The sequence below is a fragment of the Pteropus vampyrus genome, unplaced genomic scaffold, assembly GCF_000151845.1.
Source record: "Pteropus vampyrus isolate Shadow unplaced genomic scaffold, Pvam_2.0 Scaffold539, whole genome shotgun sequence".
Classification (NCBI taxonomy): domain Eukaryota; kingdom Metazoa; phylum Chordata; class Mammalia; order Chiroptera; family Pteropodidae; genus Pteropus; species Pteropus vampyrus.
In genome coordinates, this window is record NW_011889320.1 from 239,848 (window position 1) to 263,384 (window position 23,537).

Consider the following 23,537-nt stretch of genomic DNA (forward strand, 5'->3'; position numbering starts at 1 on the left):
GAGGCTCCAGGGGCCCGCTCCCGCCGCTAGGCTCACTAGAGATCTGAGACGACGGCTGGTTGCACTGTGCGATGTGGCCGAGACTACAATTCCCAGCATTCCAGGGCGCTCCGGGGAACCACAGATCCCAGCGCGCAACAGAGTCCAAGGGACTACAAACCCCAGCATTCCTTGCATCCTATTCCTCTGTAACTTAGACTCCAGTGTGCCGTGCCGTGTGCGCAAATTCATACGCCCTCCCTCAGGTTTGGTGGTTTCTGGATCCCGAGAGTTGAAACCAGGCGGGAAGACCCTCTTCACTCTCAAAGAAGATGACAACCCACAGAGATGTAACTTCTGTTTACATGGAACTCAGAAATCTCCTGCAAATCATGGTAAGGCTGCAAACAAACAAAAACACTGATTAAACCATGAAAGATAATATAACAAAATGACGCCTTTAAGTCATGCTTGTTTTTTGGTCTAGGGAGCCTTTTACGTGGTTTGCCGGGGTTTCTGTTGTGCTTCTGCGTAGGGCTGAGAGCGAGAGCGATTGTATACCCGGAATACCAATACAGGAAGGGACTTTAGAGAATTTGCTAATCCAACCCCTGTTGTTTTACATATGCGGAAACTGAGGCCAACAGAGGCTAAGAGATTGTTCACGGGTCACAGCAAGTTGGGGCAGAATTAGAATTCGGCTCTAAGGCTCCTGACCCGCAGTCTGGGCTCTTTGCACGCTAAGCTGGTGATATTTTTAGCAGCATGGCTATGTGATTATTATTCTCCTTGGTGATTATTCTCCTTGGTGGAATTTCCCCATCAGGTTGAAACACTTAGAGGTTAAGTAAGCATCTATTTGATGGATTTCCTGAAAGTGTGATGTTTATCTTCAGCCTCGGTAGGACTTGATGTTTTGATTCGTTCTCGTTGCTCAAGGTGACATTAAATGCGATTTCAGGAACTAGGTAAAATTGTAGTGTAAGCTAAGGTTTCCTTGGAGATCTTCTATTTCTTTTCCTAGGCCTTCCTCTTCCTGTCCCCCTTTCTCCCATCTGGGCATCCACCCAACTTTTCCTTCCATGTAATTCAACAAATAGTTTTTTCCGCTTTCCTTATTTGCCAGGCTCTCTGTCAGCAAAAGGTGAAAGACATGGTTACTGCCTTCAGGGAGATAACCATCTAGTTAGAGAAATAAGGAGACTCCACTGAGATTCAAGATGGACTATGATAAATGGCATGAAAGAAAGGAAATCAGAATGCTACAGAGGCTCTTATGGAGAGATTTATTTCAGCTGGCAAAACTTGATAGAGGAGATGGTATTTGAACTTGAAGGATGGGTAGGATTTTTTTTTCTATGTTAAAAAATTTTATCCTTAGATTTTTTTTGTTAATGAGGTCCAACATACAGTAAAGGCATAGTTTTTGCATATGTGTACACCTGTGTCACCACCCCCCAAATCAAGATGCAGAGCATTTCCAGGACCCCCTGTGTCCCTTCCTAGTCAGTACTGCATCCTCTCATCCCGATAACCACTCTTTTGACTTCTGTTACCAAAGATCAGTTTTGAATCTGTTGTTGAATTTCATTTACATGTAATCATACAGTATATACAGTATGAGTCTTGCTGTTTTCATTCATCAACAATTTTTGTGAGATTCATCTGTGTTGAATGTAGCAGTAGCTTGGCTTTTTTAAAATTGCTGAGTAGTGTTTCGTTATACATATATAGCACTATTTACATGTTCTACTGTTGATGGGCATTTAGGTTATCAGATGTCAATTTTTGGCTATATTTAACAAAGCTGCAATGAGCATTCTTATGTTTTTTTTGTGGACTTGTGCACTCATTTCTAGGAGAGGAGTTGCTGGCTTGTATGGTGTACATATGATCAGCAATAGCAGATATTGTCAGGTTTCCAAGTGTACTGATTTTCACCTTCACTAGCAATGTAAGAGAGTTCTAGGTGACTCTCATACTTGTCAATATCAGATGTTGCCAGTCTTTTATTTTTAGCCATTTTTGCTAAATGTGGCATTTCATTACGTGTTGTTTTCATTTACATCGTCTCTTGTGTTGAGTATCTTTCTATATGCTCATTGGCTATTTGAATGTCCTCTTTTGTGAAGTACTTGTTTGAGTCTTTTACTTTTTTTATTGGGCTGTTTGTCTTATTGATTTGTAGTTCTTTATATGGTCTGGATATGGAGTTCTTTGTCTGACATATGCTTGCAAATATCTTTTCCAAGTCTGCGGCTTGTCTTTTCACTCTTTTTGATACACAGAAATTCTTAATTCTTAATTCTAGTGCAATTCTAGTTCAGTGTTGTGGTGTTTTTTTTTTTTATGTGATTAATGCTTTTTGCATAGAATTTAAGAAATATTTGTGGACAGGGTTGGTGGGATTTTTAACAGGAAAATATGAGGAAAGGGGTTTGCGAAAAAGTAGAACAAGCTTGAGGTGCTGCTGTGAGGGAGGGTGTAAGTTGTGTTAGGCTTGGGAGGGCCTGGAGTTCAGGCTGGAAAAAGGGAGAGGCCAGACGAAGCTAGAGGGGTAGGCGGAAGACAAAATGTGGAGAGTTTTAGCCACAGCCTTAGAGTCTGGATATTGTTCTGGAGGAACTAGCGGCACTGCTGGAATATTTATGAACTCAAACAGAACTTCATTGTCTTCCTTCCATCACCGAATTTGCCCCTCCTCTCCTGCAGTCTCGTTCACTTAACATCACCTCCTGACAGCTCTGTCCTCCCCAGCCAGAATCTTAGGTAATATCCTCCTGCCCTTTCTCTGCTTTCAACTGGTACCAAGTCTGATAGCTTCTATGGTCTAAATGTCCCCAGCAACTTCCCTTCTTTTACATGCCCAGCTGCCACTACCTTTGTTAAAGATCTCATAGCCTATTATCTGGAATATATCAAGTCACTTCAAGGGTTTCTCTGCTCCAGTTCTCTCCACATCCAATCCATTCCTATAGCAGCTAGTGTGATCATTCTAAAATGGCAATTATTCGTACCTCTCCACAACTTGAAAACACTAAATAGCTCCCTAGTGTCCTTAAGATAAAATAAAAACTCCTTTACATGTCTCATGCCCTTTGTAATTTGCTTGCTCATTCTTCTAGGCTCAACTCAACCCTCATCTCCTCCAGAAGCCTGCCTTAAATCACCTCTCTTCAGGGCACAGTCAGAAGAGCCTTATCTGTACTCCTAGGTGCCTGTGGCAACTGTCTGTCATAGCCAAACAGGCCTGTCTCTCCAAGGGGTCTGTGAGCTCTCTTAGATAAGAACTTTGCTATATTTAGGTATTTATTGGGTATAGTGCCAGGCTTTTGGTTTTCCCAGAACCTGGATGACCTGACTCCAGCTCTGTATTTCTCACCCCTGAACCCTGGGTTCCAGCCATTCTAGGATTCTTTGCTGCATCAGTATGTGCTTCACAGTGCAAGCCTCTGTGACTATGGTCACTGCCTCCTTTCCCCCCCCCCCTTTTTTTTTGCCTGGAAGATGGCTGTTTGTGTTCCCTCTGTTCTGTGCTTCCAAAGCGTTGTCTCTCATATCACTTAAGACATTGAAACTTTTCAAAGGCAAGAATCTTGTCTTATGTTCAAATAACTTTATAGAACATAATAGGTGCTAAAGAAAATTTTTGAATACATGAATGGGTTGTTGTTAGGCTCCTTTGCATCTGTCTGGTCTGATTTCTGCACTCTAATGCACAAAATCCAAATAGAAGTCTCCTTCTCTTTTAGACCTGAAAGTCTGTGGTGTATACTGTAAAGGAATCACCTTAAGTGTTAAGTTATATAGCATTCCTTGGCTGTCTTCCAGGGGAGTTAGTAAGTCCCAAGAGCAGCCACAAATGTCATTTTGGTCATAGAGGCATTGCTGACTCAACCTATCTCTTGCTTATTTTAAAACATTTTCATTTTCAGAAAAGAGGTCAAGAACATGGTCTTTGGCTTCAGATAGCCTGGGTTCTCAAGGGGACTTTGACCCTTTGGATTTTAGGCTTAGTTAATTCACCTGAAAAATGGGACTATTACAGGCCATAGAGTTATTATGGGAATTCAAAGAGATAATATACAGCACCTGGCACATGGAAAAATGCTCAATAAACAGTAGTTGTTATTAGGCTTAATATGTCTTCATACCCCGCGGTGGCCGCAGTCCGCATAGGGAGCTCCTGGGGGTAGAGATTGACCCAAGGGGTGGATTTCGGGTCCAGGATGGTGATGGCGATAGTTTGGGCCCCGGTACCACCTAGGCTGCATTCCCTTTCTCAGGCCTCTGCCCACCCTATTCCTGGGCTACAGTCTGGCTCAGACCCTTTTCCCCGCCCCGGCCCCCAACCGGAGGTCTGAGGCTGCGAACGCCTTGAGGGGAACCTAGTGTGGGCGGAACTCGAGTGCAGTGACGGGAGGCTTCCGGGGGAGAGGCAAGGGCGACGGGTCGGCGGAGGTAGAAAAGCGTCGGACGCCGAACCGATCATGGACGCTTGACAACCTGCAGGCAGGCGCCGGGAGGCCGAGACAGTGACCGAGAGGACGGGGAGGCGGCGAGAACAGGTAGGGGCCAGCGAGAAGGCAAGACCCGGCGCGCCAGTCTCGTCCGCGCTGTTGGGCTTCGCCCGGCTTCCGAGAAAACCCGCGGTCACACCGCCCCGCCCCCGCCCCGGGGAGTGCGCCCCGCAGCTCCTCACTCCGCACAGGCGGCCCTGCCTAGAGCACGCCGCGGTTCCGCACGCGCTGAAGTCCACCCCAGACTGAGACCCTCAGCTCCCGCACCGAGGCCGCTTTCGCTTCTCCACCCCCAAAGGGTGCCTCTTTGCCCCTTTACTGTCCATCAAAGTAGCGTCCCCCCACGACGGGATTTCATCTCCCCTGTGTCTCTGGCCTCCTACTCGGGCCCTCCCACTGTAGGAGAAAGCGGTTAGCAGCGCCTCCTTACCTCTTTGCCCCAATGGCCTTTGCTCCTTCGGCCGAGATTTTTTTTTTGAGGGTCCAAAGTTTCAGTTCATTTCTTGAATCTCTCTCCACGCGAGGCCCTTCCATTCAATCTCTTCACACGCGTCCATTTGGACGGGAGGTTTTGTACCTTCTCTCTGAACGATCACCTTCCTCCCCTCGCCTTGTCTCTCTTCTTTCCCTTTCCCTCTTTAGCAACCTTTATTCCCTAGCACTTCACTTCTTCTGTCTCCATCAAGACCTTCTTAGGTAACCCTAAGTATGGCGACATAACTTGTTTCTCTAATGCGGTGAAAGGGCTGCAGCAGCTCTGTGTACTTACCTCTACAGGAAAACTCGGTGACTTTTGCACCAAACTATCCTGTTTGATTTGTTCTCTGCTACAGCTTACTATACCTCTCTTCTTCATTTTGTCATATTGCTCCAATACGTAATATTCTTGGAGGAGTAACCTTTTCTTATACGGGACTCCTGTACAGTAGGTATGCAGTGTGTGTTTTCACATTCGCTCAGCATGTGATTAGATTATACAGTTGAAGAACTCTTCTGTCCCTAATGTCTTCAGGACAGCAATAAATTGTTTTCTCATATCTTTTATTGTTTCCTTGAGGTTTCATACAAATTCTGAAGTCTTGTTTGGTAAAATGTTACATATCAGTGGGAGGCCAAATAGAGAGATTTTCTTTATGGACTTAGACAGCATGTATTTTCTTAGTTTGAATATGTTCCTGCTTATTTTTCAAGATGATTTTCCCCCTTCTTCTATGCTTAAATGAGTTATTTGATTAAATGAGACATCTTTCTTGCCTGTTTTTTGTCTTTTCCTTATCTGTACCTGGCTGCAGGTGCGAGTCTAATGATTCACGGGAAACTAACTGGTTGTTTTTGGTTACATCTGCTGCCTCTGTGTATGGACAAGATTTTCTTAACTAGTGCGGATAAATGAGGTGGATCTAAAACAGCTACTGAGAACTCCTGTGTGTTTCTTTAAGTCCTGGTTTGGTTTAAGGGCTTAGAATGTGCTGTCTTTGGGAGAGGGCCAGATGGGGATGAAGTGGCTTTTACTGAGCAGGTTTCAAACCTCAGAATAAAGACAAAATCCTTTTAACTCCAGGTTGAACCCTACCCATCTCACAACATGGTCATAGCATCTGGACTCAGGAACTGTTCTTATTTTCTTTTTTAATACTATAAAATTATTCTGATGTCTGATCCAGCATTAAATAAGCACAGACTTTGCAAAAGAGAGTCATGGAAACACTTTTCTTTTGGACAGATCTCAAGGCCAGAGAATGGCAGGTGAACAGAAGCCTTCAAGTAACCTCCTGGAACAGTTTATTTTGCTAGCCAAAGGTACTAGTGGCTCAGCTCTCACTGCTCTTATCAGCCAAGTCTTGGAGGCTCCTGGAGTGTATGTCTTTGGAGAACTGCTGGAGTTGGCCAATGTGCAGGAGGTAAGAGCATTTTCTCAATAATTTCTCTGTCTTCTTTGTTCTAAGCCTTCCTTTGATTCTCCAGGTTTTTAAGGCATTTCAGTGACAAAGTATCATGGACCTGTGAGGTGCCCTGTTGAGGGAGAGATGAGAATTGGCAGGACAAGGGAGAAGAGCAAAGATCATGTCCTGGACTCCTTCTAGTCTATATTTTCATCTGAACTTAGGGTAAAGTTAGATAAGGTGACTAATAATTTGAAAATAGGGAAAAATCCGATTGATTCTGGTAAGTTAGAGAAGTAGAGTATCAGCATGTACGGATGTTTAACATGGCTTTTGTTGTGCCTTAAAAATGAGATGATCTAGTGAAGAATGACCAGGTGGAACAAAGGGATATAAAGCTACCTATACTTTTCAATCTCTACTTCTCACTTTGGATACTTTAATACAGTCTTCCCTTGGTATCTATGGGAGAAAAATAGTGTAGTATTTTCATGTAACCTATATTTGCCTATAGGCTAAGGCAGGGTATGCCTATATATCACTTCATTTGTGTGCATTCAGCATAGCACTTGATGTGTGGCTAGTTCAAGTTTTGCTTATTGTAACTTTCAGGTGTTTTTTTTTTTCCCAAATGTTTTTGATTTATTGTTGAATCTGCAGATGCAAAACCTGCGGATATGGAGGGCCAACTGTATTCATTTATTGCTTGATACTTTTATATTTATTGATTGATGGATAGAAAAGTCTGGTGACATCTTTATTACTTTGGGGGCTTGTGTTCAGGAGCCATTTGTGGGGTGGGTTGGCTTCCTCTCAAAGCTTCTTTCTGGCTGCCCAGGATGGTGCTGACTCTGCAGAAGGCCACCATTCGCAGATCTTGGTGGTGCTTGTTCTCGTAGATCATGTGAACAATGCTGCTGAGGGTGGTCCAGGCGTTCTCGTTGATGGTGGTCCACAAGTAGGGGTTGGTGGGCTTTTGTTGGCTGGTTCTTCACTTCATGACCACTAGGACACCTTTGCTGTAGCTGCTTTGTGGCGAATCAACCTGTCGTAGCAGAAGGCATTGCAGGCCTTCAGATTATTGGACTAGCCGCTGTACACCTGCTTACTCCTCTCAATCAGGAAACTGGAGTTCTCCATGACCATTTATTGCAGATGCATGGACATGGCATCACCTCTCCCTGCAGCAACTAGGACAGGAAGAACCACTTTTCTTTTTTTCTTTTTATTTTTTTTCGGGTGGGTATATATCAGTTTTTATTATACTATTTTCATGTGGCTCAAAAATTGCATAAGAAAACTTTAAAAAATTGTACAGATAATTAAAGGAACATTGAGATAAATTTTAGTACATACAGAGGCTTGGGCTATTTTGTATAATCACTCACTCTGTTGTCTGGCACGGAAAAGGTGGTCAGAGTTTGATAAAATAAAAATTAAAAACAAAACAAAAAAATAATCACTCTGAAGCCCCTCTTACTGATCCAGGCACTGTTTCCACCCCAGCTTCTTGCCCAGTCATCTTGCTCTTTCACACATACAGTCTTATACTTTTCCAGCAAGTATTTATTATTAGTTAAGCTATGATTCAGGATCCCAGGTGGGATGTACCCAGGTCCCCCCTCACCACTCTGGGAGAAGAATAGAGGACAGAGAAGAGGCGGTGGGGAGCCAATTCAGATCTTCCCAGGAAACATGCCTTCTGCCTGGCAGTTGTCCCGGGCCGACACCCAGGATATGGGGCAGAGGGACTTATAATAAACCGGTACCATTCGCACACGGAGACATCACCCTCTTTGATGGTCATTGCCTTCTCACAGCAGTGGAAGTCCAGGTGGTTCTGCCAACAGTTCCTGGTCTCATTCTGGTTGGGGAAGTGGCTGTCAAAAGGGGCAATCTGGTAGTTCTTGATTTTGGCCTTGATGTCTTCTGCCATGTTGCTGACTCCTAAAGCCACCCCTGAAACAGCTCACAGCTTAGTGTGACCCTCAGCAAAGACTTGCTTGTATTTTTCAATTGTGAATTTTTATTTAATGTCAGTTTTGCTTGCTAGACTGTGTGCTCTGTTGTGCTCACCATTGTTTCCTTAGAACTTAATATGTAGCCTGATACACAGTGGGCTTTCAGTAAAAATTTCACTTACCAGAGCTAGAAGAGGAATCCTATGAGAAAATTTAAGAGAACTGGGTTCTTTTTTCTTTTTTCTTTTCAATAGACTTTATTTTTTAGAACAGTTTTAGATTCATAGAAAAATTGAGAGAAAAGAACAGAGATTTACCATATACCCTCTCCCCTCATACGTACAGCCTCCCTCATTATCAGCATCCCCCACCAGAGTGGAACCTGCATTGACACAGCATTATCACCCAAAGTCCATGGTTTACATTAAGGTTCACTCTAGGTTTTTTACACGATATGGGTTTGGACAAATGTATAATGACCCGTCTCCACCATTACAGTATCATATAGCAGTTTCACTGCCCTGAAAATCCTGTGTTCTGCCTGTTCATCCCTCCCTCCTCTCTAATCCCTGGCAACCACTGATCTTTTTACTATCTTTGTAGTTTTGATGTTTTCATTATGTCATATAGTTGGACTCCTATAGTATGTAGCTTTTTCAGATTGGCTTCTTTCATTTAGTAATATACATTTGAATTTCTTCCATGTGTTTTCATGGCTTGATAGGTAATCATTTTTCAACGGAAGAGATGACCAAGGGGTAATAGGTTCCTTCAGGTTCATGAAAAGCCTGAATGAATATGCCAACTAGTTGTTTTGTAACTATGAAAGATTGGCTAAGAGGAGATGGATGAAAATTAAAGATGGAAAGACCTTATTGATTTGGGCCAGTGGGAAAAGTTTTGGAGAAACTGGTCTAGAGAAGACAGTCTGTTACAGCTAGTTTTGTAATCCTCTGTCTAAAAAGTGGAGGCTAGACCTTATGGTTTCATCCACCTCTGATTCAGGACCTCAGGAGGTTCTTGATAAACCTGAGAATGTAGACTCAGGTATTATGATGCCAGAGTTCTCATAGGAGTGCTTTTAGCAAATCACATTTATCTCCCTACAGTTTGTTTTTCTCACATGTAAACTGGAATAAGCCAGCTGCCTTTCAGAGATCTGAAGTTATGGATGTAGTTCTTGGAACCTTTTTTGAAAAGATGGTTAAACTTGAGTAGTATTACCATTGGTGTCCACAGAATAACTTGGGTGTTCCATTTAGAATTTACTGAGTTTGGTAAATTGGAAGAATAACGGGTACGTATTTGTGAGTAAAAGAAACACGCAGTTAAGGTAACTAACTGACAGCAGAGCAGTTCCCGGCAGGATAGCATCTCTTAAATTTTTCATCTACAGATGGCTCTTTGCCACCAGCATCAGTGAGGAATAAGTCATTTTAAGGAAAACTTGGTTTGCCGTCCCAACCTGGCTTTTCTGTCGCATCTTGTGCTGTGATAATCCCTCCCAGTGTTCATAGTCCACATATAGTCCTGAAACTTGGAACCAACCCTGCACTTTGTTCAGTTAGGATCAATGGTGGCTCGGGCTGTACCTGCCAAGCTGGTGTGTAGACAAGGCTGCTCCAGTGTTTGTTTTAATGGCAAGGGAATCCTGAGAAAACTTGAACTGCTTCCAGTACTTACTGCTTTATGTGCGTGTGTGTGTGTGAGGCAAAGCATTTATTGGGCGTGCTGTGTGGAGCGTAATTTCATGTATTCCTGAGAGATGAAAGTTAAGTTGGGAGCTTTAATAGTCTTATTTATTTTCCTCCCAAGAATGAAAGAGTTTGAAGGGCTCAACTAATGAAACAGTACAGAACTATGGCACTTGGTCACCTGCCCTCTGCTTGAACACTGGAGTGATAGGTAGACAGCTTGATCTGTGACTGTTTCTTTTCCTCCTCAGCTTGCAGAAGGAGCTAATGCTCCTTATTTGCAGTTGCTGAACCTGTTTGCCTATGGAACATACCCAGATTACATAGGTGAGTTGGTTAAGATCCACCAAAGACTTTTTAAAATTATGTCCCTCTGTTTAGGTGCATTGCCTCCATGACGGCCGCTGAAGTTTGGGTTATAAAGCATGGGGTGGGGACTTCTTGACCTGGCTGTTCTCACGTGAGGACTTTCCCTTATCAGCTTGTATTTTCCAGTGGGTAAAATGGGGACTGTGTTTATGCTCATCCATAAATATATAGCCCTTGTTTATTTTGCAATGAGATTCTTGAGGACTGATGTTTGTAGAACACTTGGAATTTTGTGAAATGTCAGAATACCCACTCGTAAAATATTTAAGCATTTTAAATATTGTCAAAATAATATCATTATACTTTATTGAAGAAAATTTGGAAATAGGGTGGAAAAGTCACTCACAGTTATTACAGCACTAAACTACTGTTAGGATTATGGTTCTGGATTTTTCCCCCTCTGCTTGGGTTTTATATTATGGGGACAGATTTAGATTATGTGTACAATTTTATATCTTGCTTTTTTCACTTATTTCATAGATATTTAGCCATGTTTTAAGTCTGCGTAGTCACTTTTAACATTCCATAATCTAATACTCCATGGTCTACTGAGCCTGTTCTCTTTTGTAGGTCATTTGAGTCATTTTAACTTCGAGCCATCAATGTCGTTAATGAGGTGCATGCGTGTCCTAATGCTAACTTGCCTTCCATCCCAGCCAGTTTTGTCTGCCTCCCCTGGTTTATTTAGTGGCATGACAAAAGCCTGGTCGTTTTAGTGTGACTGAGCGCCTTCCCTCCTGTATCCCCGACGCCTCCTCTTTCTCACTGTCATTTTTGCTGGTCGTTTCTGCTTACTCTCAGCTGCTGTCTGACTGGACATCTTGCCACTTGCCAGTTTTTTCTAACCTTTGCTTTGTTCCAATGCGTGTGTCCTCCGTTTTCGTTCTCACTAAAGAGACAGCATCGCGCAGACTCGGGAACCAGACTGCCTATGTTACATTCTCGCTCCACTTCCACTGGTTGTGCCCTTTGGCAAATTAAATAACCATCTGTACCTCAGTTTTCCTTATCTCTAATAATACAGGTCCACAGCCCTCTACCTACACTTTTTGGGCTAGATGTTTCAGAATTTAGAATTTTGGGGGACTTTAAAAAGGCAGAATGAAGCATATGCCTTTTTGTGTAACACCTTTGAGGGCAGCACCTGTAGTCAAACACGTTCATAATTTTGCAGCAAAACAAATGAATAATCACAACAAGTGGAATAAAAAGCCTGCCTCAGTTCAGGTCTGGAATTGCCACATGCTCGTGGAAAAAAAACCAGTTTGGATTCACCTGTTTGGAATCCAGGATTGTGGATAAAGAGTTGAAGGCCTTTGGACTCTGTCTCCTGAGGTGGTTGTGAGGACTAACTAGATTGTGTTTGTGCATCTGTACCCGTGTCTGCACTAAGTAAAGCTGGCTGTATGTGTTACCTGCGGCTGCTGCCGTGGCTGCTGTTGTCATCATTGCTATGACGAAAAGTTCGCCCATCCTGCAAGGCTCATCTCAGACACCACAGTTCTTTTTTTCTCCCCCATGCGATTGAGTTCTCTTGCTGTCTGTCTCTCTTTCCCTCTCCCCTTCTCTCCCTATCTCTCTCCCATTCTCCGTCTCCCCCTCCTTCTCACTCTTTTGCTCTCTTCTGGTAGTTTGTACTTTTCATGTGGTAGTTCTGCCTTGCATTGGTAGCTGTTGAGCTATCTGATTGTAAAACTGAAGACAATTCCAGGGCCTTTGAGTCACGTAGCCTGAGTGGCTGGTGCCTCTGGAGGCGTGTAACACGGCAGCCCTGCCAAGGCCCGTTCTAGTTACTTTCAGTGCCCCTGAATCATTTAAGACAGTGCCTTGCACATAACATGCTCAGCGATGACATGTTGGACTTGATTGAATGTCACAGTAGTATTCCATGAAGATAATTTCGTGTCATTTTATGCACTCATGCCTGGCTTTTCAGGAGATTAAGCTCCTGTGTATAGAGACTGCGTCTTTTCTTGGGAAGCACATGGTCTTCCCAGGAAGACAAGAGGTGCCTGTGGAATGTTTGCCTAATGAATAAGGGCAGAGTCTTGACAGTGATTCAGCGGTAGATTTGGTGTGGGGAATTGGTGTGCTCATTCCATAAAGAAATCCTAATTTGATTTTGTGTCTTGATTTTTTTGTGGTGGGTGGGACTGAGCAGCCAACAAGGAGAGCCTGCCAGAACTGAGCACAGCTCAGCAGAACAAGCTGAAACACCTTACCATCGTGAGCTTGGCGTCGAGAATGAAGGTACAGTCCAGAACCCTTTCCTGTCTTCCTTCTCACCTCGAGGCACGTCTCTCCTTGGCATCGTTGCAGGAATTCCATCACAGAGGGGAAATGCAAAAAGTCGAGTCACATCATAAACGCATAAAATTTGCTTGGCAAACATCAAAAGAGAAAATGATAATTAAAATAGTGTTGATAGTTACTCACCATCCCATTTAGGAAAAGTATGCCCAAGAGCGATCGTGAAAGATGTCTCAGCTCTGGCATGCCGTGGTACCTCTTGTGGTGTGAGCATTTTGCTGTTCTAAAGGAAGACTTCTATCTAAAAATATGTATTTTTCGAACAGCAGGGCATCTCAAGGCAAGGTTACCTCTTCATCTGTTGTTCAATGTACAGTGAACTGCACTGATACTGGAAAAACTTGCTGTGTTGAACTTACTGAGAGGTAGATTTTTAATTACTGCCTTCCTCTGGGGATTTTCAAAGTTAATTATACTAATTGGAAGTTTTGCCTTATATGCTAGCTTTAGACCCTAACTTCCTGAAAGATGCCATTCCGCTTTATCTCTGCCCCACTCGATTTAGAAGCCTTGCAACCAGCTGCTCAGAGTCATTAACAGGATCCAGATTGTGTTCATTTATAATTGATTTTGGCTCTCCGCCCAATCCCAGCCTGAGTGTCTAAGTTTTTTGTAGGGGCTGTGCCTTTGAAAAAGTTTGCTTTTTGCATTTCCCCTCTGTGACTGAGCTTGAGAGATATATATTTCTTCTTGCATTGTCATTTCAGTTGCTGAAGTCATTTTACCTTTTCTAATCACAAATTTCTGATTCTCAGCCTGGCATTTCAGGTGGGAGGCCAATTTTGTTAGGAAATGAGAACTTGACCTTTTTTCTTCCCCGATCATAGACATCTCAAGTGTAGTGAGGAGTAGAAGTAAGTTTTTTCTTGTTTCTGCAACCTGTCATTGTAAGCCCACCTCCTGCCCCTGGAGTTTGGACCTTTAGTCATAGAAAACCCCTCTAGATATGTTTGCTGTTACCCTCTCTTCCCTATATGCATTTTCCTCACGTCTTGTACAGATTTGATTGCTGTGTTAATTTTCAAGTTAATAGTGACGTGTCAGAGGATTTGCAGAAAACTGGATGTTCCGATATCCAGCTGTCTGAGAGTCATGCAGAATGTTGGTGCAGCCCAGTGACGGCCTGTTGATGGGAACTGACATTGGTTGCAAGCGTTTGAGAAAACAGCTGTAAGCGTCAGTTGTTTGCAGCTGAGTTGGCCGCACTAACTGGCTACCTGTAGGTGGATGTGTTAGCCAGCAAGATTTTTTGCTTGCACTCTGCTGGGCAAGCAACCAGTTCTTCTTGCCAGGTTCTGAGATCGTTTGGAGTTTCGTTATGATCTGGCATTTTATGCAAAGTCTGCAAGCTTCCAGAAGGCGGCAGAGTGGCATATAGTATTTCCCTTTCTCCTCTGGAAAGTGTCTTCAAGACCTCCAAGAGTTTGCTTCAGAGCAGAAAAGCTGAAGTCTGGGCAAAGTCCAGGAGGCGGAGAATCTCAGAGAGTGCATTTCTAGATACTGTGGGTCTCGTTCGAATCCCACAGGTCTCGCAGCTCATTTATCCATCTCTTGTTGCCATAGATTTTAATGATTACCACCAGACTGCATTTCCCAAAGCCTTGAGGCAGGTGTTGGCTACGTGGGTAACACCTGCATTTCTTTAATGTTTGCCGGTGGTTTTGTAAATATCACATGGCCTTATCTACAGTGTATCCCCTACTCCGTGCTGCTGAAGGACCTGGAGATGCGGAACCTCCGGGAACTGGAAGACCTCATCATCGAGGCTGTCTACACTGACATCATCCAGGGCAAGCTGGACCAGCGAAACCAGCTGCTAGAAGTGGATTTCTGCATTGGCCGTGACATCCAAAAGAAGGACATCAATAATATTGTCAAGACCTTGCACGAATGGTGAGGCTGAAGGAAGGGAGGAGTCCCTTGTCTTTAGGGGAGGGGATAGCTGTCCTCTGCTTGGGGAAATGTGTTCGCCAGGTATTAGCTGGGGCTGCCGGGGACCTGGGGCCTTAGGACAGTAAGCTAGAGAGTGGTGGGCTGCATTTGTGACTATAGTGGTGTGGCAACAAGAGTCTTTTCAGGCCTCCTGGGGCCCTGGTTGTAAAATAGTTCTTGTCCTAGCGTAGCCGGGGGCTGTTTAATGGTGGGCTATAAAATGCCAAGGTTGGCAGATGGAGCCTCTAAAGCCTAGCTGTGACAATGCTCCTGTGCTTTGCAAACTCAGCCTCAGAGTTAGACCAAGCTCAGAAAGTTAGTGTTGGTAAGATCCTTTGGGTAAGAGAACCTGTGTTCAGCATCAGTAACATATAGGGCTAGTGTTTATAAAACATTGTGAAGGAAGTAAAGACAGGGTTATTCTAAGTTGGAACACAGACTCGCACACAGACTTTTTGATAATTCTGGTGTATGAAAAGTGGGACGTTTGCACGTACTCTATTATTTTAGTAGAATTTGATGTTTGCAGGAACCATCGCAGATTCTATAAGAGTTTGTTATGAAATTATTTACGTGATTTGAGGCTTGTAAAGCCAGATGGATTTAGAGGAGAGGTTTTAGCTGAGTGTTGAAGGCGGCCCAGGGTCAGAGTGTGATTGGAGGTGAGGCGAGGCAGGCACCTGGCGTGTCATAGGTCAAGAAGCGGGGCAGGTGAGCCTTGTGCAGAGGGGGAGGGTATTGTCCCCAAGAGGAGTGTATCCAGAGATGAAAGGCCCAGCTTTGATCCCCGGAGTCTAATACCCCCCACCCCGAGTTTCCCTCACTTCAGCTACAATTGGACCCCAGGGCATGTGCTTCCGACTCCTCACCCTAAGTTCTGGCTCAAATGTGGCCCCAAAGACCTTCCCTTTACAACCTCTGACACAAGTAGAAGCTTTCAAAAGATTATCGAACTGTTAAATCAGAATAAATGAGAAATAAATTTAGAAACTACCCTTACCATGAAAATGTTCTGGCATGTAGAATCTAGGTTTCTAGTCTTACTAAAACATTGGCTGTCTTATGCCATTTTTAGGCTGGCTGACAGTTTTCATGTTCATAGTCTGGCTTCCTTTGTTTTTAGCCCCCAAGATGTTTCCACCCAGAGGTGCCATCCTCACCCCCATCCGAGGATGTTTACTAGTACAGATTCTTAAAACTTGTGTTTAGGCATTGCAGTTAGATTCAAAACAAAATGGGACTGTAGAGCGGCATCACAATTATGGCCAAATGTTCACAGCTACTCAGCCTTAAGTGGAAGGATGGTGGATATTCATTCTTTCAATCTTTTTAAGTTTCAAAAATTTCAAGATAAAAAGTAGGAAAAATAAAATGAGGAGGATGACGATAAGGAAGTAACTTAAACTAATGAGAAAGGGGACAATCTCCAAAATAGGATGTTTTTAGAAAATAACTTTTTCTCAAGAAAAGTGATTCATCAGTGAAGTCTCTCCTACTTCCTCTAATCTCACGTTCTGTGAAACTTTCCCGTGAGATACAAAGATTGAAGATGACAACTGTATTCTGTGAAACCACCCCACATCCTCTGTGTTTGTCTCCACGCGCCCTGTGACATGTGTTCAGAAATGCTTGTCTTTTAGAAGTAGCGAAGGGGCGAAAGCCCCAGCAGAGGGGGTGTCACAGGGAGACCCAGTAGGGAGTTGGGGAGGGAGATTCCGGAGGCTGGAGGACAGCTCCCAGGCCCTTCTGTGGCTCAGGGCTGGTTATCTCCGTTGTAGGTGTGACGGCTGCGAAGCGGTTCTGCTAGGCATCGAGCAGCAAGTTCTGAGAGCCAACCAGTACAAGGAGAACCACAGCCGAACTCAGCAGCAGGTAGAAGCAGAGGTAAGGAAGGGAGCTTCGTTTTCCGCTCCAGAGCATCCTTGTTTTGTTTCTTTGTCCTGTGAGTCTTGGTGTAGGTGAAACAAGCAGTCACCAACAGGTAGGCACCAGGTGCTGGGGTAGAGGTGAGTGTCACATGAGATCCCTGTTGGTGCTCTCTGTGTCCTTTCTGATTCCTGGATGGCAGAGCGTGAGCAGGCTTGGAGAGCAGAGAATGTTGTAATTCCTCGGTACATGAGCCCTTTGCAGCTGAAGAGCAAAAGAAACAAGTTTGGGGGTTTACCTTAAAGATAGACAGAAGGATAGTGGTTACCAGGCCTGGCGGCAGGAGGGCTGCAGTTGCACATGGGGCTTCGAGACCCTGGTGCTGCTGTACTTAAGCCATGTGGGAGGGGCGGCATTCATAACCTTTTAAAATGCATATTTCATACTTAAAAAAAGAAGAAAGGGAAAAAATTCAGTGGATGAAAATGTTTGATTGTGGTTTTAGTGACACCTGGTTGTTCAGGACACTGTCAGCTTCTTAGAAGGACACAGGTGCCAGCCTTTGAGTTAATGGGCATTTGTTTGTTTGCCTGTAGCCTGGACACCTGCAGGGTGACCTCAGAATTTGTTTGGAGCCCTTAAGACCAAAATGTTAATATCTGAAGTCCTTCTCTAGTGTGATAGGGCTTGAAGGGTTAATGGTATTTAATGAGTTTTACAAGTCAGGTGACCAGGAGTGTGGCAGAGCAGGGCCCAGAATGACAGCTAAGGAACGTAAGAAATAAGTTGATGTGCCTTTCTAAGGGAGATTTGTGAGATTTGAAGATTTCTCCTACTCTGTTACATGTACTCCTTGAAAATAAAACCTGAGTTTCTTGTCTGTGTAAGAACAATTCCTTGTCCCATGCCTAACCCATAGTAATTGCTCAAATGTTTGTTGAACTGAATATTTCTATAAGTGTGTTAGTGGACTGCTAAACTCTGTTTTAATGAACTGGAGTGGATTTATTTTGGATACATACTTCCCTTTGCCACCAGGTGGCAGTAAAGGTTTGATTAAGTTTGAGAAAGAAATTTTAGGAAAAGGCCAACACCATGTCTACCACTGATGAATGTACTGACTAATAAACTTCTGACACTCTGAGACAGATCAGTGTGAGGAACAGGAGCATGGTCACAGCCCAGAGCCTTGTCACTTTTCCATTCGGTAAGCACATGATCGGGCTGCTAAGCGTAGGATGCTGATCATCTCCCAGCAAAGGTCCACTACATATTTGTTGACTTGAAAAGAAAATAAATCTACAAAGAATGCAGGTATAATTCTGTCATATTCTGCTTGTATTTACGCTTCTGTTACCTTTGACTTAACATTTTAGCTATTTTCTCAACTGAGTTGATGGGCTTTATTTAATTAGTTCTTAAATGAGATTGCTTGTTCTCAAAGAGAAAAACTTGACGTCTCTCCCCCAGTCTCATTATAGCTTTCTTTCGGTGAGTTGTAGCTTCGAGAGCTTTCCCTCTTAATGAAGTCAGCTCCTTCCTATACTGCATAAGAATATTGTCTCCTTTCAGCCTTTCACAGAAAGACTACATTAATTAGTTATAACCCCAGCATACTGGGGGAGGTAAAACAATAACATGAGCTGATTCGTTATCTCTGAGCAAGCACTCTGCAGGGAGTGGGGGTAATGATTAGTTTCAACTAATCACAAAGCGAGCACCTTCTCATTTATATTTGACTTCGGAGCATATTTTTCTTTATATTTGAATGTGCCTATGTCTGATGTTCTGTGGAATGTTAATATATAGCTATTGCAACGTTTACAAAGTAGATTTTGTTCTTGTTGTGTAGGTTATAAAGCCTGATTGGACCAAGTAAGCTCTGTTTTCTCTTATGCAGAAAACCCCCCAGAGTTAAGTTAGACTGCACCAGAAGTGTGCCTCCTGGACAGTTGTCCTCTCTGTCGCCAGCTCTTCGTTTCTTTGTAGGACTTTTCCAGCTGTGGGCTCTACTTCCTGTTGTCTGCCTTCGCTTTGCCCTACAGCTGAGAGAAGTTTTCCGACCCCAGAGGCTCTTCTCGCTCCTTTTACCTGAATATTTAAGGTCTCTGACAGAGCAAGGCTACAGTTTTTCCAGCAGGTGAACCTGAAAATTCCTGAAGCCCATGTTTTGAAGGGCTTGACAAACTCCAGGTCATCTGGGGTAATGGGACGGGACGGGGATGGGATGCAAGCCAGGCCACTCAAGAAGAAAATTAGAAGGGACCAGGGACATTTAGGCCAAAGATGACAAGCCTGGGGGCGGAGGGTAGTATTTGTCATCATTTGAAGGGCGATTCTGCAAAAGAGGAATTAGACTTCTCCAAATTGTTTCACGAGGCCGAAACAGGTTTAGACCTGCTCAGCTATTGCAGGTTGGCTGTTGAGAGGCTGACAGGGGAGATTGGCTTGGTAAGTGGGGTGCGTGTGCCACGTACCTCTCAGATTGGCAGGTCAGGGCCTGGCTTCTCAGCTTAGCCACAGATACTCTGACTCCAAAGTTAGCCCAAGTCACCTGAGGTCACTATGAAAAGAGAAACGTCAGTTAATTTCTGCTAGGCTTGTAATGACATATTCTACGGAAACACAGGTGCAGACGATCAAAAGTAGACCCATTATTTGGGGATTAATAAATACTTTTTCCTTATTCACGTAGGCATTATGAGCCTGGTTGTCAGTAAATCTCAGATATGTTTGGATGAACTCAAAGATTCTGAAGGTGTTGGCTAGAAATAAATGACAAAGATTTATTCAAGGGTCTTAGGGCTTACAAACCGGAAGCACAACTAGGCAATACCCAGAATGTTCCAGAGAAGAAAGAAAAACTAAATTCTTAGAGTAAAAAAGTGCATTCTTGAGAAGAATCAGTCCTGCATTCGTAGCCCTAGAATTGGTCCAGGACAGTTATCAGCCAGATGTCAGGTGGTCTGGATGATGGACCCAGGTGGATGTCAAGGGGTCTGGATATGTAAACATTCTCCCTTAGTCTTTCAGAGGACAGTCAGGGGTTAACTGGAGGTCTGACATGGATGCAGGCATTGGCACAGGACTGGGAAGTTCAAAAGTTTAAGTTCTCGGGCTAGTTAACAATAGAACTGTTTTCTCAGGCCTCGACCTTCTTGATTTTAGTGATTTAGCAGATTAACTATAGTGACTCCATTTTGTTTTTTTACTCTATTCCTCAATATAGTAAATAATTGGTATAGAAAATTATTTGTAGTATAAGCTGATTGTTTAGTGAAAATTATTGTATAAATAACTTGAAAAAATGGGTCAAATGGTGTTTATCAGCCAAGATGAAGTAAGCCATACTTTTTTGTTTATTTTTAATAAGCTGTTTTGCTAAATGAGAAAGGTAATTATTTGCTTGGAAAGATACCATTTTTGGAAATACAGGCCTCGTATTGAAAACTTGTTAGTTTTCTAGTATTTTATTTAGATAAAATTTGTCAGCTTTTGGGGAAACTTAAAAACGAATTCTCTCAGGCAGTGCATCCCAGGTACTGAAAATATGGGCACGAATCTTGTTTTTTCCCCCTATTGTCTTAATGTATATTTTTCAGTTGCAGTATCTATTAACACATTGGAAATCACAGGTAACTGACATGCAAAGAAATAAACTTATCATGTGACCTCTTATTAAGATTTTAATTAATTTTTCTCAGAATACTTAGCATATCAAACTTGACAAGTCTTAAGAGTATTTTTATAAACATTTATTTTATAAAGCATTGATAACTGAGAAATCACATTTCTCAATCTTTCCTCCAGGGCCATCAAAATACACTTAACATAAAACAAACAAAAATATCTCTTAGAAAGAGTGGCAAGCCATCCACTTGCTCCAAATTTTTCACTCACTGTCTCACCAAGTGACTCTACTGTAGGCAGCAGAGAGCTCCTGGGAGGGGAAGCCTGGGGTGCTGAGATGGTGCTTCTTGGTTTGGCAGAACACTGGGTAAACCCAGCTTTGACTTAGGCTGCCCTCTGTCCCGGCCACAGTCCCCTGTGCTCCTTTTAGAAAGGTTATAGAGTTGATTCAGCAGACAGCAGTATGGGGCATGGCTGTTTCTACATCTCAAAACAACAAAAATCAAAATTAAAAATGAGCTACGACATCATCGAAGCTCATCCTGCCGATGATACATCTCTAGGTAGGAACGTAATTTTTGTCTGACTCTCAGTGTTGCTTCAGCTCTGCGTTTGGACTGTTTCTTAAGCTCCTGAGACTCTGACTCTCGAGAACTTTGACCTGACAACTGCCTTTTCACTCTCTAGAAAACCAAGCCCGCTTCCCCAAGCACGTGGAAGCCCCTTTGCTTTCTCAGCAGCAGACACATACTACCTTACCCTGCACCAGGCTTCTCTTTCGTCCTTCTAATGATTAAAAAAATACCTAGTGCTTCCTCCAACTGCTCTTCCTCCTCTCAGCTGGCCGAAGGGCAGAGGCATCACAGATGCACAGAGCTGGTGCTGGGGCATGTACGTAAACAGGCATGGAGCTGGTGCAGTCTCTTTTCTGAAGGCAAGGCAGCAGTGGTTATGAAACTGTAAAATGAGCCGACCGTTTGCTCTGGAGAGCTCACTTCTAGGCACGTGTCCTTCATGGTTGCCACAAAAGTCCGCAAAGGTAAATGCAGAGGCTGCCGTAGGGGCGCTGTACATGGTGAGAAACAAACTGGGAGCTAATTTAGAGGTCGTAGAGTATTCACAGCAGAATAGCGCACAGTGGTCACAGAGGATGTGTGTTCTGACGGGGGACGGGGTTCAGGAGTTGCTTAAATGTGTTCGAGCCCCTCCTTTGTTAAGTGCAGAAAGGTATTCTGAGAACAGTAGAGCGATCGTGTTTTGCCATTTCTTTTACTACGTCTTCATCATTCGTCACTTAGCCGGCCGAAGTTCACCTTCCAGTTGTTCGTTCGGGAAGGTCTCATGGAGCTGTATTCCCAGAGTTCTCGTGGCAACTCCTGGTTTCATACGCGAACAACAACAAGTGTTTAGTATAGAATTCTTGGTCACCCTTTCTCTTCCTAAGACCATTTTAACCGCTGCTTTCTTTCACTTTGATATTGTCCCTCTTTGCCAAGTGGTCCCCGTCCACTTGGCTTTTTCCCCGCTTTCAGCCAAGCAGGCATTAGTCCCACCTTGTCGCTCAACTCCTTTCCACGTGTCTCCCACGGGCAGCCCCTGCTTGTTTCTTCTTATCTGGGTTTCTGGAGGTAATTTTAGATTTTCATGCAGAGGATTCTGGCTACTTCCCTGGGTGGCACCCATTATAATAAGAACAACTTTTGAGTTTTGATGGGTTTCTAGTGCTCTCAGGCTGAGCACGCCGATTGTCTCCACCCAGGTTACCAACATCAAGAAGACACTCAAAGCCACCGCGTCCTCCTCGGCTCAGGAGATGGAACAACAGTTGGCCGAACGGGAGTGTCCCCCTCACACGGAGCAGAGGCAGCCCACCAAGAAGATGTCCAAAGTGAAAGGTCTGGTCTCCAGCCGCCACTAGGGCCGGCTGGGGCAGCTGTTACTCACCAGGCCTGGGTCAGGTGGGGAGGGGACGCCGAGGGCCTGTTTCCTCCCCTCTCTACCTTCAGTGAGTTCCAGACCTGCCCGGCCCCTCAGCAGCGCCTCCGCACCTTGTTGGTACTGTTCCAGAAGAACCGGTCACCCCTCTCCCTTGCCCACGCCCTCCTTCCTCAGTTTCCCTTCAGACTCAGGGGCTCCACCGATGCCATCCCGACAGGGTCAGACACTGCCCGGCCGGCTTCTCCCCGGGAGGTTCTCGACTCTGTTTAAGGGCTCGTCTCCGTCCCAGATTTTCTTTTGCTCCCTGTCATATTGTCAGGCTGGCCGGAAGCCGGAGGCAGCTTTAACCAGCCCACAGGGGTGGCTGCGAAGGAGGCGCCCCTCTGAGTGAGGAGGGCGTTCTGTCCCCAGCCCGTGCACCACGGGGCCCACGATGGGCCTCTAGCCAGGTATCAGAGTGCTCTGTCTTCCCTATCTTACCTTGCGCCCTGTTGGCAGCTCTGGTCAGGCCGTGGAGGGATGCGACGCTGGGCCATGTTTACTAAACCTGCGGGTTTTCAGCCTCTTAGCCCAGCTCCCATCTCCCCTTAGTCGGGAGCAGTGGGTTGACTATTTCCTGGTGTCTGAGCGCCAGCGGAGGCTGCTGTGGGTCTGCTCGGGGCAGAAGTCTCTCCCAGCTCGGTGTTCTCTGCCGCCTGTGCCTACTCACACTGGTCTTTGGGGCGAAGGCCCGCTGCCCACTGGGGCTGTCCGCCAACACCCGCTCCCCCAAGACCTTTGATTCCTCCCGGCTGCGTCTGGGGTGGGGATGGTGGTACCGAGGCCCCTCTGTCTGGGGAAGGACCTGTCGCCACTTCCAAGTCTTTCTTCCCACCCCTTCCTGACTGGTGACCCAGAGCCCTCTGATGATGGCATTCTCCTGGCAAGAGCGATGGACTTGACTAGCCTTTCTGAACTTGAGCAGTTTCAGGTTATATTTTAATTTTTTTTTTTTTGTACAGGTTCTGATTCTAATACATTTCAACGTGCTTTTTTCCCCCTCGTGTCAATATTTGTTATAGACTAATCGCCGGGGATTTTTCACCTGGTTGGAGGGTGGCGCGTGCATATGGGTGCGTGTTTTTTTTTTTTTTTTAAGGTGAGGTGGAGGTCTGGACTGATATTATAGTTCACTGAGGGGGAAAAGCACATTTTTGAACAAAAAATAAAAGCGTAGATTTCATGTGTGTGGCTGCGGAGTGCGGGGCTGCACAGCAGGTGGATGCGGGGGGCTGGGAGTGGGGCGGCCAGGGCGACGCAGAGCCGTTTCGATGCCCTTGTGGGACTTGGACCTCTCTACCAGCATGTCTAGCACCTGCCAGCCTTCGACCAAATGTTCATAGTCTCGTTTCCCCTTTAAGCTGGTCCATGTGTCCGTATGACATTATGCCTCCCTGGAGAATTGAATTCCCTCCC

General features: G+C 44.6%; 1 protein-coding gene and 1 pseudogene across 4 annotated transcripts; one reads left to right on the plus strand and one right to left on the minus strand.

Annotated features, from left to right (window-relative positions):
• Positions 1 to 187: 187 nt before the first annotated feature.
• Positions 188 to 23,304, plus strand: COPS7B (COP9 signalosome subunit 7B). Of its 4 annotated transcripts, none has more exons than XM_011383714.2 (7): positions 188 to 374; positions 6,223 to 6,400; positions 10,289 to 10,364; positions 12,568 to 12,656; positions 14,407 to 14,609; positions 16,427 to 16,532; positions 21,904 to 23,304. In XM_011383714.2, the coding sequence occupies exons 2-7, from the start codon at positions 6,239 to 6,241 to the stop codon at positions 22,060 to 22,062; spliced, it is 795 nt and encodes a 264-aa protein (XP_011382016.1). In that variant the 5' UTR covers positions 188 to 374; positions 6,223 to 6,238; the 3' UTR covers positions 22,063 to 23,304. The 4 variants fall into 4 exon arrangements, with proteins under 4 accessions (XP_011382016.1, XP_011382018.1, XP_011382014.1 ...); XM_011383712.2 differs by lacking the exon at positions 188 to 374 and adding an exon at positions 4,417 to 4,547; XM_011383716.2 differs by lacking the exon at positions 6,223 to 6,400 and having other exon boundaries at positions 189 to 374.
• Positions 7,623 to 8,811, minus strand: LOC105308013 (annotated as a pseudogene).
• Positions 23,305 to 23,537: the final 233 nt, after the last annotated feature.